Source organism: Lepisosteus oculatus, chromosome 3 (genome assembly GCF_040954835.1).
Source record: "Lepisosteus oculatus isolate fLepOcu1 chromosome 3, fLepOcu1.hap2, whole genome shotgun sequence".
NCBI classification, from domain to species: Eukaryota; Metazoa; Chordata; class Actinopteri; order Semionotiformes; family Lepisosteidae; genus Lepisosteus; species Lepisosteus oculatus.
This window is the reverse complement of record NC_090698.1, coordinates 50,183,558-50,196,601: the sequence shown is the minus strand read 5'-3', so window position 1 is coordinate 50,196,601 and position 13,044 is coordinate 50,183,558. Positions and strand designations below refer to the sequence as shown.

The window sequence follows — 13,044 nt, the reverse complement described above, 5'->3', positions numbered from 1 at the left end:
ACCTGAACACTCCTGGCCAGATAGACAAAGTGTCTGATAACTTGTTTAACAGCACCTGATTCTAATTACCTTCTTAACATATGGAAGTAGTAAGGGTGCACTTACCTTTTCACACAGGCCTTCTGAATGTTGGATGATTTTATTGTTTAATCAATTGTGGCAAAGTACAATTTTGTGTTATTTGTCAACATGAGGTTAAATCTACTGTACTCTTAGGACTTTGAGAGGACAAGATGAAGGTCAGATATGTCTAAATACTGTACTTAAAACCATAGAATCTTAAGAGGGTGTACGTTCTTTTTCATTTGGAAAATGAAAAATTTCATTATATTTGGAAATTATCCTTTAAGGATTTTTTGGACATATTTTATCTAGCAATCAGTATAAATACAAGAGTCAGCAACTTACTACAAAAATAATGAATAATCCTTTTTCAGATGTTCAAACTGCACCTGGATAAGCTGCTTCATTATTCTTGTGGATACACACATATAATACTCAACATTAATCATCATAAACTCTAGATTCAGAAACAATGTGGGCAACATGCAATCTAGTAACAATAAGTCACTTCATACATACTGTTGAGCTCAATACAAGAGAATTCAGAGGGTTATAGGTCTAATTTTTTTCAGGACCTTCTCTTTAAAAGAGAGGCCCATGTGTTGACAACATGACCAGATGATAAGTGGCTAAACCCATAGAACTGATTATTGCTAAAAACAGCATCTCACATGGATCTCTCAGCAAGTTAGTCCCATCTAAGCTTAATATTTTCATGCTCAAATGATGGGCACTGGACATCTGTTTTGAAGTCGCCAAAATGCTTTCTGGTGTGATTTGTTACCAGACAGCAGGAATACATTAATATCACCCCTTGGACACCCTTATGTTTTATATATTTTCCTACTATGGCCAGAGAGTTAATCAACATCGTGACTGGCATTCACCTTTAAATGTACTGTACTGTATAAGACTAACGTTTAGCTCAGATAATATTGTTCTTTTGTGAATGAGAGAGTTTGCCGCATTGCGATCAGTGTATTGTGATTAAAGTGACTCAAATCAAAAGACATTTTCCAGAAGAATCATCAAAAGCAAACCTGGCACAGGGAACACTGGCTCAAATTACTTTATTTGTCATTCCTTCCGCTGAAGTGACACAAATAAGCAGCGAGGTTGTCATTAAGCTTTAATTCCATTAAAAGATATTGTTCCGCAAATGCCCAGGTTTTTTTTTGGCAGTCATCCCAGCCAGGTTAACCAGGAGGCCAGCCCATCTGCCGTCCTCCAATAACGTGGATGTGAATGTGATACACAGTCTGCCCCCCGTCGGGCCCCTCATTCACGACCAGCCGGTAGCCCTTCTGAAGGCCCACTTCAGCTGCACATTTCCTTGCCACGATCATCAGGTGTCCAAGAAGCTGAAAAGACAGAGGTGAACTTAGAGAAATAACAGAACACGGATATTAAAACCTGCAGCTTATGTAAATCATGGAACCTGGCGATGACCAATAATATTTAAAAAAACATACACGATAAAAGTTAATATATTAACTACTTTTGCATATAATAAAATGAAGACTACTGTTCGTAGAGCTCTTAAATCACCAGTCTTAAATTATGAAAGCTTTAAAATACTGCATATATTTGAAAATGTTTAGTTTCCTGCACTAAAAGGATCTTTTACCCTGACAAAAACCATGTGCTCATTTCAGATAGGTCCCCTAAAGTCCTGAATTATAGTGTTTGGTGTGAGCTCGGAAACAGCATGATGTGCTGTGTGAACTGCCTATTCCTGTTCAAAGCTTTGAAATTTATTACAGTGCGGGACAACCTCACTAGATGGTCTAGAGATGGCACATATCTTTTATAACTTTTTCTGAATGGATATTTCTGTTCTAAAGCAGTATTATAGGTATGGTTGGAACAGCAAAATCCCACCTTACTATTTTTAAGAAAATGCAAGGAAATGGGTGCATGATTTGTCTTACTTTGCATGTACTGTACATTCATGCATCTATCCATTTTCTAACCGCTTTACCCTGTACGAGGTACCGGGGCAGCCACAGCCTATCCTGGCAAGCAATGGGCACAATGCAGGATAAACTCTGGACAAGATGCCAGTCCATCACTGGGCACACACAGACAAACACACTCACAACAGAGCCAGTTTTCCCAGGAGCTAATTAACCTACCAGTTCAGTATGTCTTTGGATTGTGGAAGGAAACCAGAGCACCCAGAGGAAACCCATGTGAACACGGGGAGAACATACAAACTCCACACAGATAGCACCCCAGGTCCAGAATTGAACCCGAGGCAGCAATGCTAACCAGTGGACCACCATGCTGCCAATGAACTAATTTCTTTAATAATTCAACCAAATGAGCTTAACAGAATCCTTTGCTCAGATCTTTTAGCCAAACAGTTTTGAGAGGTGCACCTGAGTCAGCACATACTGTATACCATCAATTTGCTGTTACCTGAACAGAACATATTTTTTTAAAGATTAGGTACCACCTTATTCACAACACGATGTTAGATTTACACCTGCCCTTAGACTCCTGTAATCTTTACATCATTACCCCATGTGAAGTTTATTGAAAGCAAAAGACTACAGCGACACCGGGTTCTTTGAAGGACAAATCTTGTTTGCCGTGGGAAAGATTTGTTGATTAGTAAGACCTCAGGAAACCTCTGTGTGAAAGAGAGGGAGTAACATCAGTATCGTGCGAATATTTTAAGAAGTCTCTGAAATAGTTCAGAACAAGACTTTCTGTGAAAAGAGCTTAAGACCTCCAAATCCCACATTCACTCATACATACATTATTAACTTAATCTCATGACTTCTATTCTTATGTTCTGAAAGGAAGTTTATTTTCAATTTCAGTACATGCATTATTTATGCCTGCTGTATGTCCTTAAATCTTTTAAACAGTTACACCATATACAGTTCTGGAAATAATTGTGAAAAGATGACAAAAATGTATATAACACTCATTAGAGAAAATCTGCAGAGAAATTAAAACAGTTAGGAATATCGATATGTGAGCCTTTCTCTTTACACAGAGCTTGAAATCTTGTTTTCATGCTCCCTTGCATATTACAAATCAAGGGATGCCATTTTTCCCCCATTACTGCGCTTTGTCTGGTTACCATTCAGCTTTCATTGCAGTGATGTCAGCCCATAAAGCTTCTGTTATGTTCAGATCAGGACCATGTGAAGAACACAACTTCTGAGTGTTCTGTCAGCCTCGTTACATTCCAAAGAGGTTTTCAACGCACTGACTGCAAGCTGGGGAGGTCACTTTTATTTTGATAGGTGGATTCCTGCCCAATGAGACGCCATCGTATGATGGATCAGAGTCCGGCTGCATCAGCTGGAGTTCGACCGTTTTGGCTGAGAAAAGACCCTACACTTCTCATGATCCACCCCTGTGCTTTAGCCATAACTGTTGCACATTGAGTGTTACAGTGCTCTCCAGACTGCTCAGAAAAAAAAAATGCCGTGGATTACTGCCCAACATCTCAAACTTGGATTCATCTGTAAAGAACATTTTGTTCCAGATTTGGTCATTGCAGTGTCATTTCTATTACTCATTGCAAAAATGTTTTTTTTTTGTTGCCTTTCCTCTGACAACTTTTCCAAGAAGCAACACACTACTGAAACCGTTTTGTGCTGATGCATATCTTACTATTCTTGAAGGAAGATGTATTTCAGTCATCTGCAGGATCTTTAATAGACAAACGTAATTTTCTAGGAATAATTTTACATTACTTTTGGATAGTTTGGGTTTTCATCAACAACAATCTATTGTGGTAGAACCTGTACTAGTTTCATGACCCCTCTTCAGAACTTTGCAGATTAAAATCACTGGAAGACATTAAATTGAGCTGCAATCTCTTAATACAAGTAGTCGTATTCAGCTAAAGCTTGTGATACGCTTCCCATAAGCCATATAGTTCACACGTTTTCAAATGTCACTGCTTCTGTGTCTATGGGCCTTCTACTAGTTGAACACAATTAAGAGTGTCAGTCAAAACATCATCATGTATCCACATTAACATGTATACTTTATCTTATGTATCTATTTTGTCCAGTTTGTTTCAAATATTCACAACACATTAAATTGCTTTTCCCCCTAAACTCTCCAGGCTCAGTTCTACTTTAGTGTTAACTCAAAGCTGTGTATAAAACTCCAGAGTCATATAAAATGAGAAAAAAATATATACTCTCCACGAGAACAGCCTCAGTCAACTCAAACACATTTTCCATTTTGAAGTTCTAGAACAGGGATAAAGATCTTAAAGGTTTTACAAATACCAACACTCTAATACACTTCCCCTAGGATAACATCTAGTCATTTGCTACCTTTCTCTCATACATCAAATATTTTCCTTTCAAACACACAATCCAGGCTCGTGTAGCACAAAAAAAAACATCCACTTATATAACTAGACTTCTTAAACAATTGAATATTCAGAAACTATTTGTGAATTTGCACTCTTAATTTTCCTTCTCTCATATAACTATCAATAAAACAATTATGTTTTGAATAGATTAACAATTATGGTTTGAATAGATGTCTGTATGGAAATATTTAGCAATCTAAAGGTTTCAAGACCTTTGTTAACAGAGAAGATGAATCTGGGGGTCCCAACAAAACCACCACAAAACTTTGTGGGGGGGGGGGGAAATAGATTCCATTACAGTTGCCAACTCAGAGATAGAAATGCATGTTTTGCTCCTAAAATAATTAAACTGCAAAGGTTGTATGATCGCAGGTAACACTAGTTTTTCTATGTTCAGAGACATCAGTATTTAAGATCATACACTGCAATTTCTGTAAATGGGGATTCATGCTTTAGTAAACAGCAGCCCCTGCTGGCAGCCCAAATCTACTGAGCGACTGCACATATTAGACTGATGGCCACCTTTTCTAAGATACAAGTTAAACTAAAAATGAAATTTAATTGACTCACACCACTACAAAGAACTAGGTTAAATGCTAATCATCGAAGAACCTTATTTAAAACAGCCCTGAAACCATAATATACTGTATTACAGCTAGGCCATTTGCACAAAGTTTTACACTAGGATGAGAACACTTCCAAAACATGCTTATAATACCCGCTTACAATGAATACTGTTCCCCTATAAGTCATTTCCAAGTCTCATTCAGTTGTTTTCAGAAATTGTAATTACAGTACCAACCATGTGGACTTATGAGTAATATCACACACACACACCTCTCTTTATGAAAGAACAGGTTGCTTCTCAAGACAAATACACATAGCCAGAGCTTAGGAACTTTTATTTGACAGGTTATCAGTAAACAGACTGAAGAAGTAGCACTGAGGCATCAGATATTAATGCTCTTAACAGAAGCGATTCCGATGTCAGACATGGCTGCTGTTTGTGTGGTACACAAACACAGGTCAGTCTCGTTACTGATGTTAGCCAGGGGGCCAGCGCATCTGCCTCTGTCCGAGCACGTGGATGTGAAGATGGAACACTTCCTGTCCCCCATCAGGCCCGTCATTCAGAACCAAGCGATACCCTTTGGTTAGGCCCACATCAGCAGCACACTTCTTCGCCACAATCATTAAATGTCCAAGAAGCTAAAAAACACAAAAGGGCGCTAATATTGAAAGAACAGCCAAACCGCCTTGGCCTTTTCCTAATTCAAAACACAACACAGGAAGGGGATCAGGTTGTTTCATGCATCCTTTCAATTGCAGAGAAACTCCCAGGATTTGTTTTTGTTAAGAATGGGAGTCACTAAAACAAGTGTCTTTCGGCTTTGTTTCCCTTATCTATCCTCTTTGTCAATTTTGAATTCGTTATGACTTGTTATATAAAGTACTAGCAAATTTTACATCCTCCTCAGGTATGCTGTCCATCAGTAATTTTCTCTGTTTGGATTTTTAACTAACAAAAGAGCCTTCCGAATGGGGGAAACAGGTCATCTGTAATCTTGAACACTTTAAATTGCTTTAAAAGTTAGTTTTTCTTCCACCAAGTACATAACAGACAAACTGAATACATGCTTAAGTCCAGTTTTAATTAAAAAAACAGAAGAAAATACAAAACTTTGAAAAGTAGCTACATTATCTATGGGAGCAGATTTAATCTTTAGTGGCATGCATAAACAGTAGACAGCAGTAGAGGAAGCAGTTCTTAGAACTAATTTAAGCAATAATTATTAAGCCAATTGTTAATGTGGAAAAAGTAAATTAAAACTTTTTTTTACTTTTTTGTACTGTATTATATTTTCTTCTATTTTTGTATTTACTTAACCTATATGTTTTGTAAGTCACCCCGGAGCTTAAGAGCTTCTACTAAGCAAATAATATATTCAAGAAGCACAAAAAGACCCTCGTTTAGCTCTAGAAATAAAATGACAGAAATAATTTACCTAATTAAAAAATGTGTAGACAAAAAAACAGATTTACATTCTGCAAATATGTAAAAATCAATCTGACTAATTCTCGGATACAACAGTCATAGTTTGGATAGTCATGTTTTCCTTCATAGTTCCAATGTTTTTAGATAAGAAATAATTAATATATCATCCTTTCAAAAAGACATCCATTCATCCACTTGACACAGCAGTTGCATATTGCCATATTGTTTGGTCCATTAAACTTGTGAGACAAGGACCTACTACGAACAAGGAACTCGATTCATGACTAATTGACTATATCAATTTTAACAAGTAAACACAATGCGTTTCTACCCTAACACCACAGTGCCTTTATCCAAATGAAATCTCCTAGTGAGAGAAGTACTGCTGCCTTATATGAACTTTGACATTTAACTATCAAAATTTAACCAAAATTCTAACCGATTTACAGATTACCCAAAAAAATCTCCAGTTTTTTTACACTGAATGGATTCAATTGCTGCATAGGAAAGCAGCAGCATGACTAAGACATACTAATTACATATTCTATTTACCTCCATTATCAGATATAACAGATATAATGCAGCACCAGTTTCTATGACTTGATAAATACTGACAGGTAAGTTCTTCACAGCTAAATTTTAGAAATTTAAATAATTATTTTAATTTAGATTCTAATTTAGGAACTCGTCTAACTGTTGATATAATGTATTATGGCAGCAGCATTAATTCATTAATAACAAAATTTTGCTTAAACGGAAAAAAACTTATTAGGCAGTTTTTCACCATGCAACATGACAATGATCCCAAACAGCCCAAATGTAATCAAAGACAAAAAAGCAGAAAATCTGAGACTAGCCAAGTAAATCTACAGATTTAAAGCCAACATTGCATGCATTTTACATGCTGAAGAAAAATGTGGCCATGCAAAAAAAAAGCAAGAATTCACAGGTACAGCAAAGCATCTCAAAGATTCAATGGTTTTCAAACTTTATGAAGTGCAAATGTATTTAAAATGAATGTGCCCCAATATTTATGGTGACTTGAAATAATTGGGCTGAATACAAAGCAGGTTTATCATCTGTTATCAAAATGTATATATAATCAGTGATTCTAAGCTCCAGGAAGCTAGACAATAGGTATTTGGCCTTTATTTTCTTCACTATGAAGATGAATCTCACCTAGGGCTGGGCGATATGGCCAAAAACATTATCACGATAAACATTTTCATATCAGTCGATATCGATTATTATAACGATAAATGTCAAATCTTTATTTCTTTCAAGTTTAAAGGCAGATTTTTTCTCCTGAGTGAAAGCTGAAGAAACCAGACAGTTAATTGGTAAATTAAACAACTCTTTATTTTAAGAACACAACAAACACTTGCCAAACACCAGAACATTAAACAAATCTGAGGTAGAGAGTATTCAAGTCTTTATGTCAAAATATGCATGAGTAAAATTTAAAAAATAAATATCTTAATAGAAAAATGAAATACTGCAGTGTGATAAAACACACAAGGAAGATGGCTCAGACAGACTGCAAAGTTTAAAGTGCTCTGTTTTATGTCTGATCGTAAAAAGTCAAAATATCTCCAAATTACCGAAATTGAATGACCTTTTCTGTAGACGATGTCATCGTCCTTTGAGCTGGTCGTTGGCAGCACTACATTTGCTTCAGTGTCGCTTGTTTCTCCACTCTAACTAAACAACACCACGTTGGCTGCCTGGTCTGCAACACACACGTGCACTCATGCAGTATTTTGTGCGCATGCGCATATCATGCGCAAAGCTTAAACATATATATCGAACATTTATCAAACTTTTGTTCAAAGTATATTGAGGAAAATTATATCAGGATAGTTATCGTTATCGAATTATCACCCAGCACTAATCTCACCCATCTAGAACACAGAAAGTTGTTCTCAATTTGTTTAGCTACTCAGCTATCAAGTAGGCAAGATGGAGGAGGATCTTCTCTTATCTGCAGCAGCTCCTACTGTATGTAGTTACAACACATGATGAATATTTTCTATTATGTACACTGCCGGCCATATTTTCTCATATCCTCCATGAAATAGGAATAGAAAACATGATATAAAAAAGACGTACAGATCAGACTTTGTGCTTTGCTTTAAAAAGCCTAAAAATGTTACATGGCAATCTTATAAGGGAACTGCAGTCCCACTTTTACAGACCAGTTATTAAATCTCAGTAACAAAAAAAAAGAATCACTGACAGCATAGAAAAATGAACAAATTTCAAATTAAGCAAAAAATTGTGAACTTTGTGAAAGTACTGTAAGCTGCCTTGTTGCCGCAGAGCCCTGGTCTAGCCACGGGTGAGAGTTCCCAAGAATTGTGACGTGAAGCGGGCTTTCCTGCTCACTAGTCACTGTCATAACTAATGTAATGCAATGTACGAGCGAATAAGTACGGGTTGTGCAGTAGATATTTCACCACAAAATGTTCCAGTGTGATCTGCATGCAGAGTTAACAAGTAAGCTCCACTTATCAGGAAAACCGTCTTGAAATGTATTCACAAGCCTGCTTCTTTACAATGTAATACAGTTGCTTCACCTCACCAGATGTTTTGTGCCTCGTCCTGAGTAACAGAATATAGTGCTATGCATACCTGGAAATTTCTTTTGTAAATTTTTACAAGTTACTGCGTACAGTTTACTTTTATAGATTTTTAAGTGCACTCAACAATGCTGATTCTTTTTAATCCCAAAATACAAAAATCTCATATTTGTCATAAAGAATTGAAATTAAGAAAACACGAGCGTAATGCCTTCACACCACTGTAGGTAATATTTTGGGGTCAACTGTAATTCAGATGTAGAACATTTTAGCAAATTTAAGTCACATCTTACTTGCAACCTGGCCATTAAAATCAGATTAATGCAGGCAACACTGAAGCTAGTTTTTGACACTTTGTATCCTGAAGATGCCCTTGTCGGACGTCTCCAGCTGTTGCCTATGAATTGTTTCCCAAAATATAATAATAATAATTGCTTACACTTATATAGCGCTTTTCTGGACACTCCACTCAAAGTGCTTTACAGGTAATGGGGACCCCCCTCCACCACCACCAATGTGCAGCATCCACCTGGATGATGCGACAGCAGCCATAGTGCGCCAGAACGCTCACCACACATCAGCTATCAGTGGGGAGGAGAGCAGAGTAATGAAGCCAATTCATAGAGGGGGATTATTAGGAGGCCATGATTGGTAAGAGCCAATGAGAAATCTGGCCAGGACGCCGGGGTTACAAGTTACACCCCTACTCTTTTCGAGAAACGCCCTGGGATTTTTAATGACCACAGAGAGTCAGGACCTCAGTTTTACGTCTCATCCAAAGGATGGCACTTGTTTACAGTATATTGTTTACAGTTTACAGTATAGTGTCCCTATCACTATACTGGGCCATTAGGACCCACATGGACTGTAGGGTGAGCGCCCCCTGCTGGCCCCACTAACACCTCTTCCAGCAGCAACCTTAGTTTTTCCCAGGAGGTCTCCCATCCAGGTACTGACCAGGCTCACACCTGTTTAGCTGTAGTGGGTTGCTAGTAAACTGTACTGTAAACAGGCGCTGTCCTTCGGATGAGACATAAAACCGAGGTCCTGATTCTCTGTGGTCATTAAAAATCCCAGGGCGTTTCTCGAAAAGAGTAGGGGTGTAACCCCGGCGTCCTGGCCAAATTTCCCATTGGCCCTTACCAATCATGGCCTCCTAATAATCCTCATCTATTAATTGGCTTCATTATTCTGCTCTCCTCCCCACTGAGAGCTGATGTGTGGTGAGTGTTCTGGTGCACTATGGCTGCCGTCAGATCATCCAGGTGGATGCTGCACATTGGTGGTGGTGGAGGGGAGTCCCCATTACCTGTAAAGCGCTTTGAGTGGAGTGTCCAGAAAAGCACTATATTAATTATTATTATTAAACACGGTGATACAAGCAACATCTGAACATCTGAATGTTTTCTGTGAGTTAACTTCTGCATTTATTCCCCACAGAAACCAGAAAACAGAAAACTTCAGAGACCTTTATAAAATTCGTTATAAAAGACTTTCATTGCACTGCCAAAGAGCAGAATGTTCGTGTACATGTTTTATTTAATTGAATACCTAGAGGTATGAATGAACTAGTTTTGTGGAGTCAATCATGACAACTGACTAATCCCTTTGCTCTATACAGTCTTTTATTACAGTATAACAATTTTCTACTACACCATAACTCAATGATTTTTGTTCCCACTTCTTTTTTTATATTTCTTTTATTAAAGGTGCTTTATAATGTAAGGTTTAAAATTGTATTTATAGAGGGTATTAGCAAGATTAGACATAGACACGTAACAGGGTGTCTATAGTATATAAGGTATATAAGGCGTAAGAGAATCACCAGCATATAAAACTCGAAATGACTGCCTATTTCTATCCAAGGGATGTACTGTAAAGTAAACCATTTTTCAGTGGCTTTATTTCACCAGCTTTCCTCAATGTAAACATTTTTTTAAAATTAAAATATAAACTTTTATGAGCATCATTAAAGCATTTATTGTATGCAATTAAACATTCTTAACATTGAACTATAATATCAATTTTTGGTGGACGTATCAGTCATTCAAATAAATTATTTAAAACTTTGTTCCTTTGCATCATTGATGGATACCCTAACAATGTGTAAAAATGATCAGGTGGAATGAATCGCCGTGTAACAGCAGTTAATTTAGAAATTTAGCCAGTCATATACATTCATTTCGTGGATAAAACTTGTAAATTACTGAGCCCTTTTTGTTTAGATCAGGTGGTATAAATCGTGATACTTACGGCAGCATCGCTGTCCTCTGCTTTGGAGAGCTGAGGAATCGGCTTCTTAGGGACGACTAGGAAATGCGTTGGGGCTTGAGGCGCAACGTCGTGAAAGGCTATGCACTAAAAAGGCAGTAAGCAAACGCGCACAATTAAGGACAATGCACAGTTGTTAAGTTATCTTTTAAGTACTTACCTCTATCTTTCATTCAGCACAGACACTATAACGCAGTTTCATGCTGCCGACTCCCTTACTATATGTTCAAAACAGACCTTATGATAAAAAAACAGTAAAAATGGTAAACTATGATTCATCAAAACTAAAGAGCAATTTATTATCGTACAGTATCTCACGACTTCACATCTTTACCTATTTATACATTTTTGCTTTCCACATATTTCCGATTATACAACATAATTTTGTATTAATTAGGCTACCAGACTCTACTAACATTTCAACTACTAGTTAGTATCATTTAGAGTTTCGAAAACTTGTGGACAGTTAGATTGATTTTAATTAGCCCTTCACAGCAGATAGATTAGCTTTCAGAAACAGTCCTAAAAGTACACAAGAACACAGTACACAAGAAATTATGTCTCAGAAAACATTGAAAAGTGCTCCATTCTGAGCTGACAATAGCTAAAGCTTGACAGGTATCAAGCTCGTCCAGCACACAAATGGCCGGAAGGTATCTGATCCCTTCGAACTTTCTACGACGGCGACCCGGAACTGTCACCATTTTGCATTTATTACTTTCATAATTTACACATATGCCGCCGAAAAAAAATGATCAATCGTTTGTATTAATCCGGCTCGACCCTTCACTTCGAAACCTGTGCACCAATCGTTTAGTGTCTCCTATATCAATATGGACAATTCTTAACCGGTCGTTTTTTTTCCCTGCATTTTTATTTCCACGTTTCATAAGGCATTTAAAATAATATCCATCACTGAAATTGATTTAAATGCAAAAACATAAAATGTAAATACTTCTCAGATAAAGAAGTGAAATCGATTAGTGAAGTAAAAGGAGGACTGGTTCTATGCGAGTACTTTTATGGTGGTCCTGCGGCATAATTAGGAAAATATTAAATTAAATCTGATTATATTTCCATAAGTGCGAGACGGAATTTTGATTTGGTTTCAAAGCGATATGCCATTCCCTACAGCTAAAACCAAATATGCATCTCCATGATGACAGACTATTCCACAGCTGCCCGCTTAAAACACGTCAGTATATGAATATGATGCGACAATCCTGCCAACTTTTTCATTTTTACTGAAAATTCATTTTTACTGAATACGCGAAGTTCGCTACTTAATACATGGTGTTTAAATAGAAAATATGGATCAAAGGCCTATCTTGCATTACAAGGCCATTGCACAGCACTTCGCTCAAAACTACAACACTACTATTTTGGACATAATGAGAAAAACAATACAATTAAAGTATAACTTATTGGTGCATTAAAATAATTTACTATTAAAAATATTAAAGCTACCGGCATTATGAACCCTCTGCGTGCCTTACAATGAAAGGAGCAAGATAGGAGGGGGGGAGATATGCATAAGAAAGCCAAACCTGTTCGTCCTCATATAATATTTTTGCAGGAATCTCTTTACGAATGATCTTCCCAAAAATAGTATCACCTCCAGGCTGGGCAGTTTGTGCCTTTGCTGTTTCATCAGCCATGGCCTCAGCTACTGTACAACCCTGAGCCGCACTATTCCGAAAACAGACAGGTCCACCCGCCGGCGCTGTTTTCCAGTCCCACCGAAATGTTAGTGGTTCATGGGTGAGTAGGCGCGCCGCAAGGCC

General features: G+C 37.4%; 1 protein-coding gene across 2 annotated transcripts; it reads right to left on the bottom strand.

Moving 5' to 3' along the window:
* Nucleotides 1-1,116: 1,116 nt before the first annotated feature.
* On the bottom strand, nt 1,117-13,004 carry hint1 (histidine triad nucleotide binding protein 1). Of its 2 annotated transcripts, none has more exons than XM_015368761.2 (3): nt 12,808-13,003; nt 11,243-11,347; nt 1,117-1,424 (listed from the first exon to the last, which is right to left on the bottom strand). In XM_015368761.2, exons 1-3 carry the CDS (start codon nt 12,916-12,918, stop codon nt 1,260-1,262), a joined length of 381 nt encoding a protein of 126 aa, XP_015224247.1. In that variant the 5' UTR covers nt 12,919-13,003; the 3' UTR covers nt 1,117-1,259. The 2 variants fall into 2 exon arrangements, with proteins under 2 accessions (XP_015224247.1, XP_006626895.1); XM_006626832.3 differs by lacking the exon at nt 1,117-1,424 and adding an exon at nt 5,300-5,623 and having other exon boundaries at nt 12,808-13,004.
* Between the last annotated feature and the right edge of the window lie 40 nt (nt 13,005-13,044).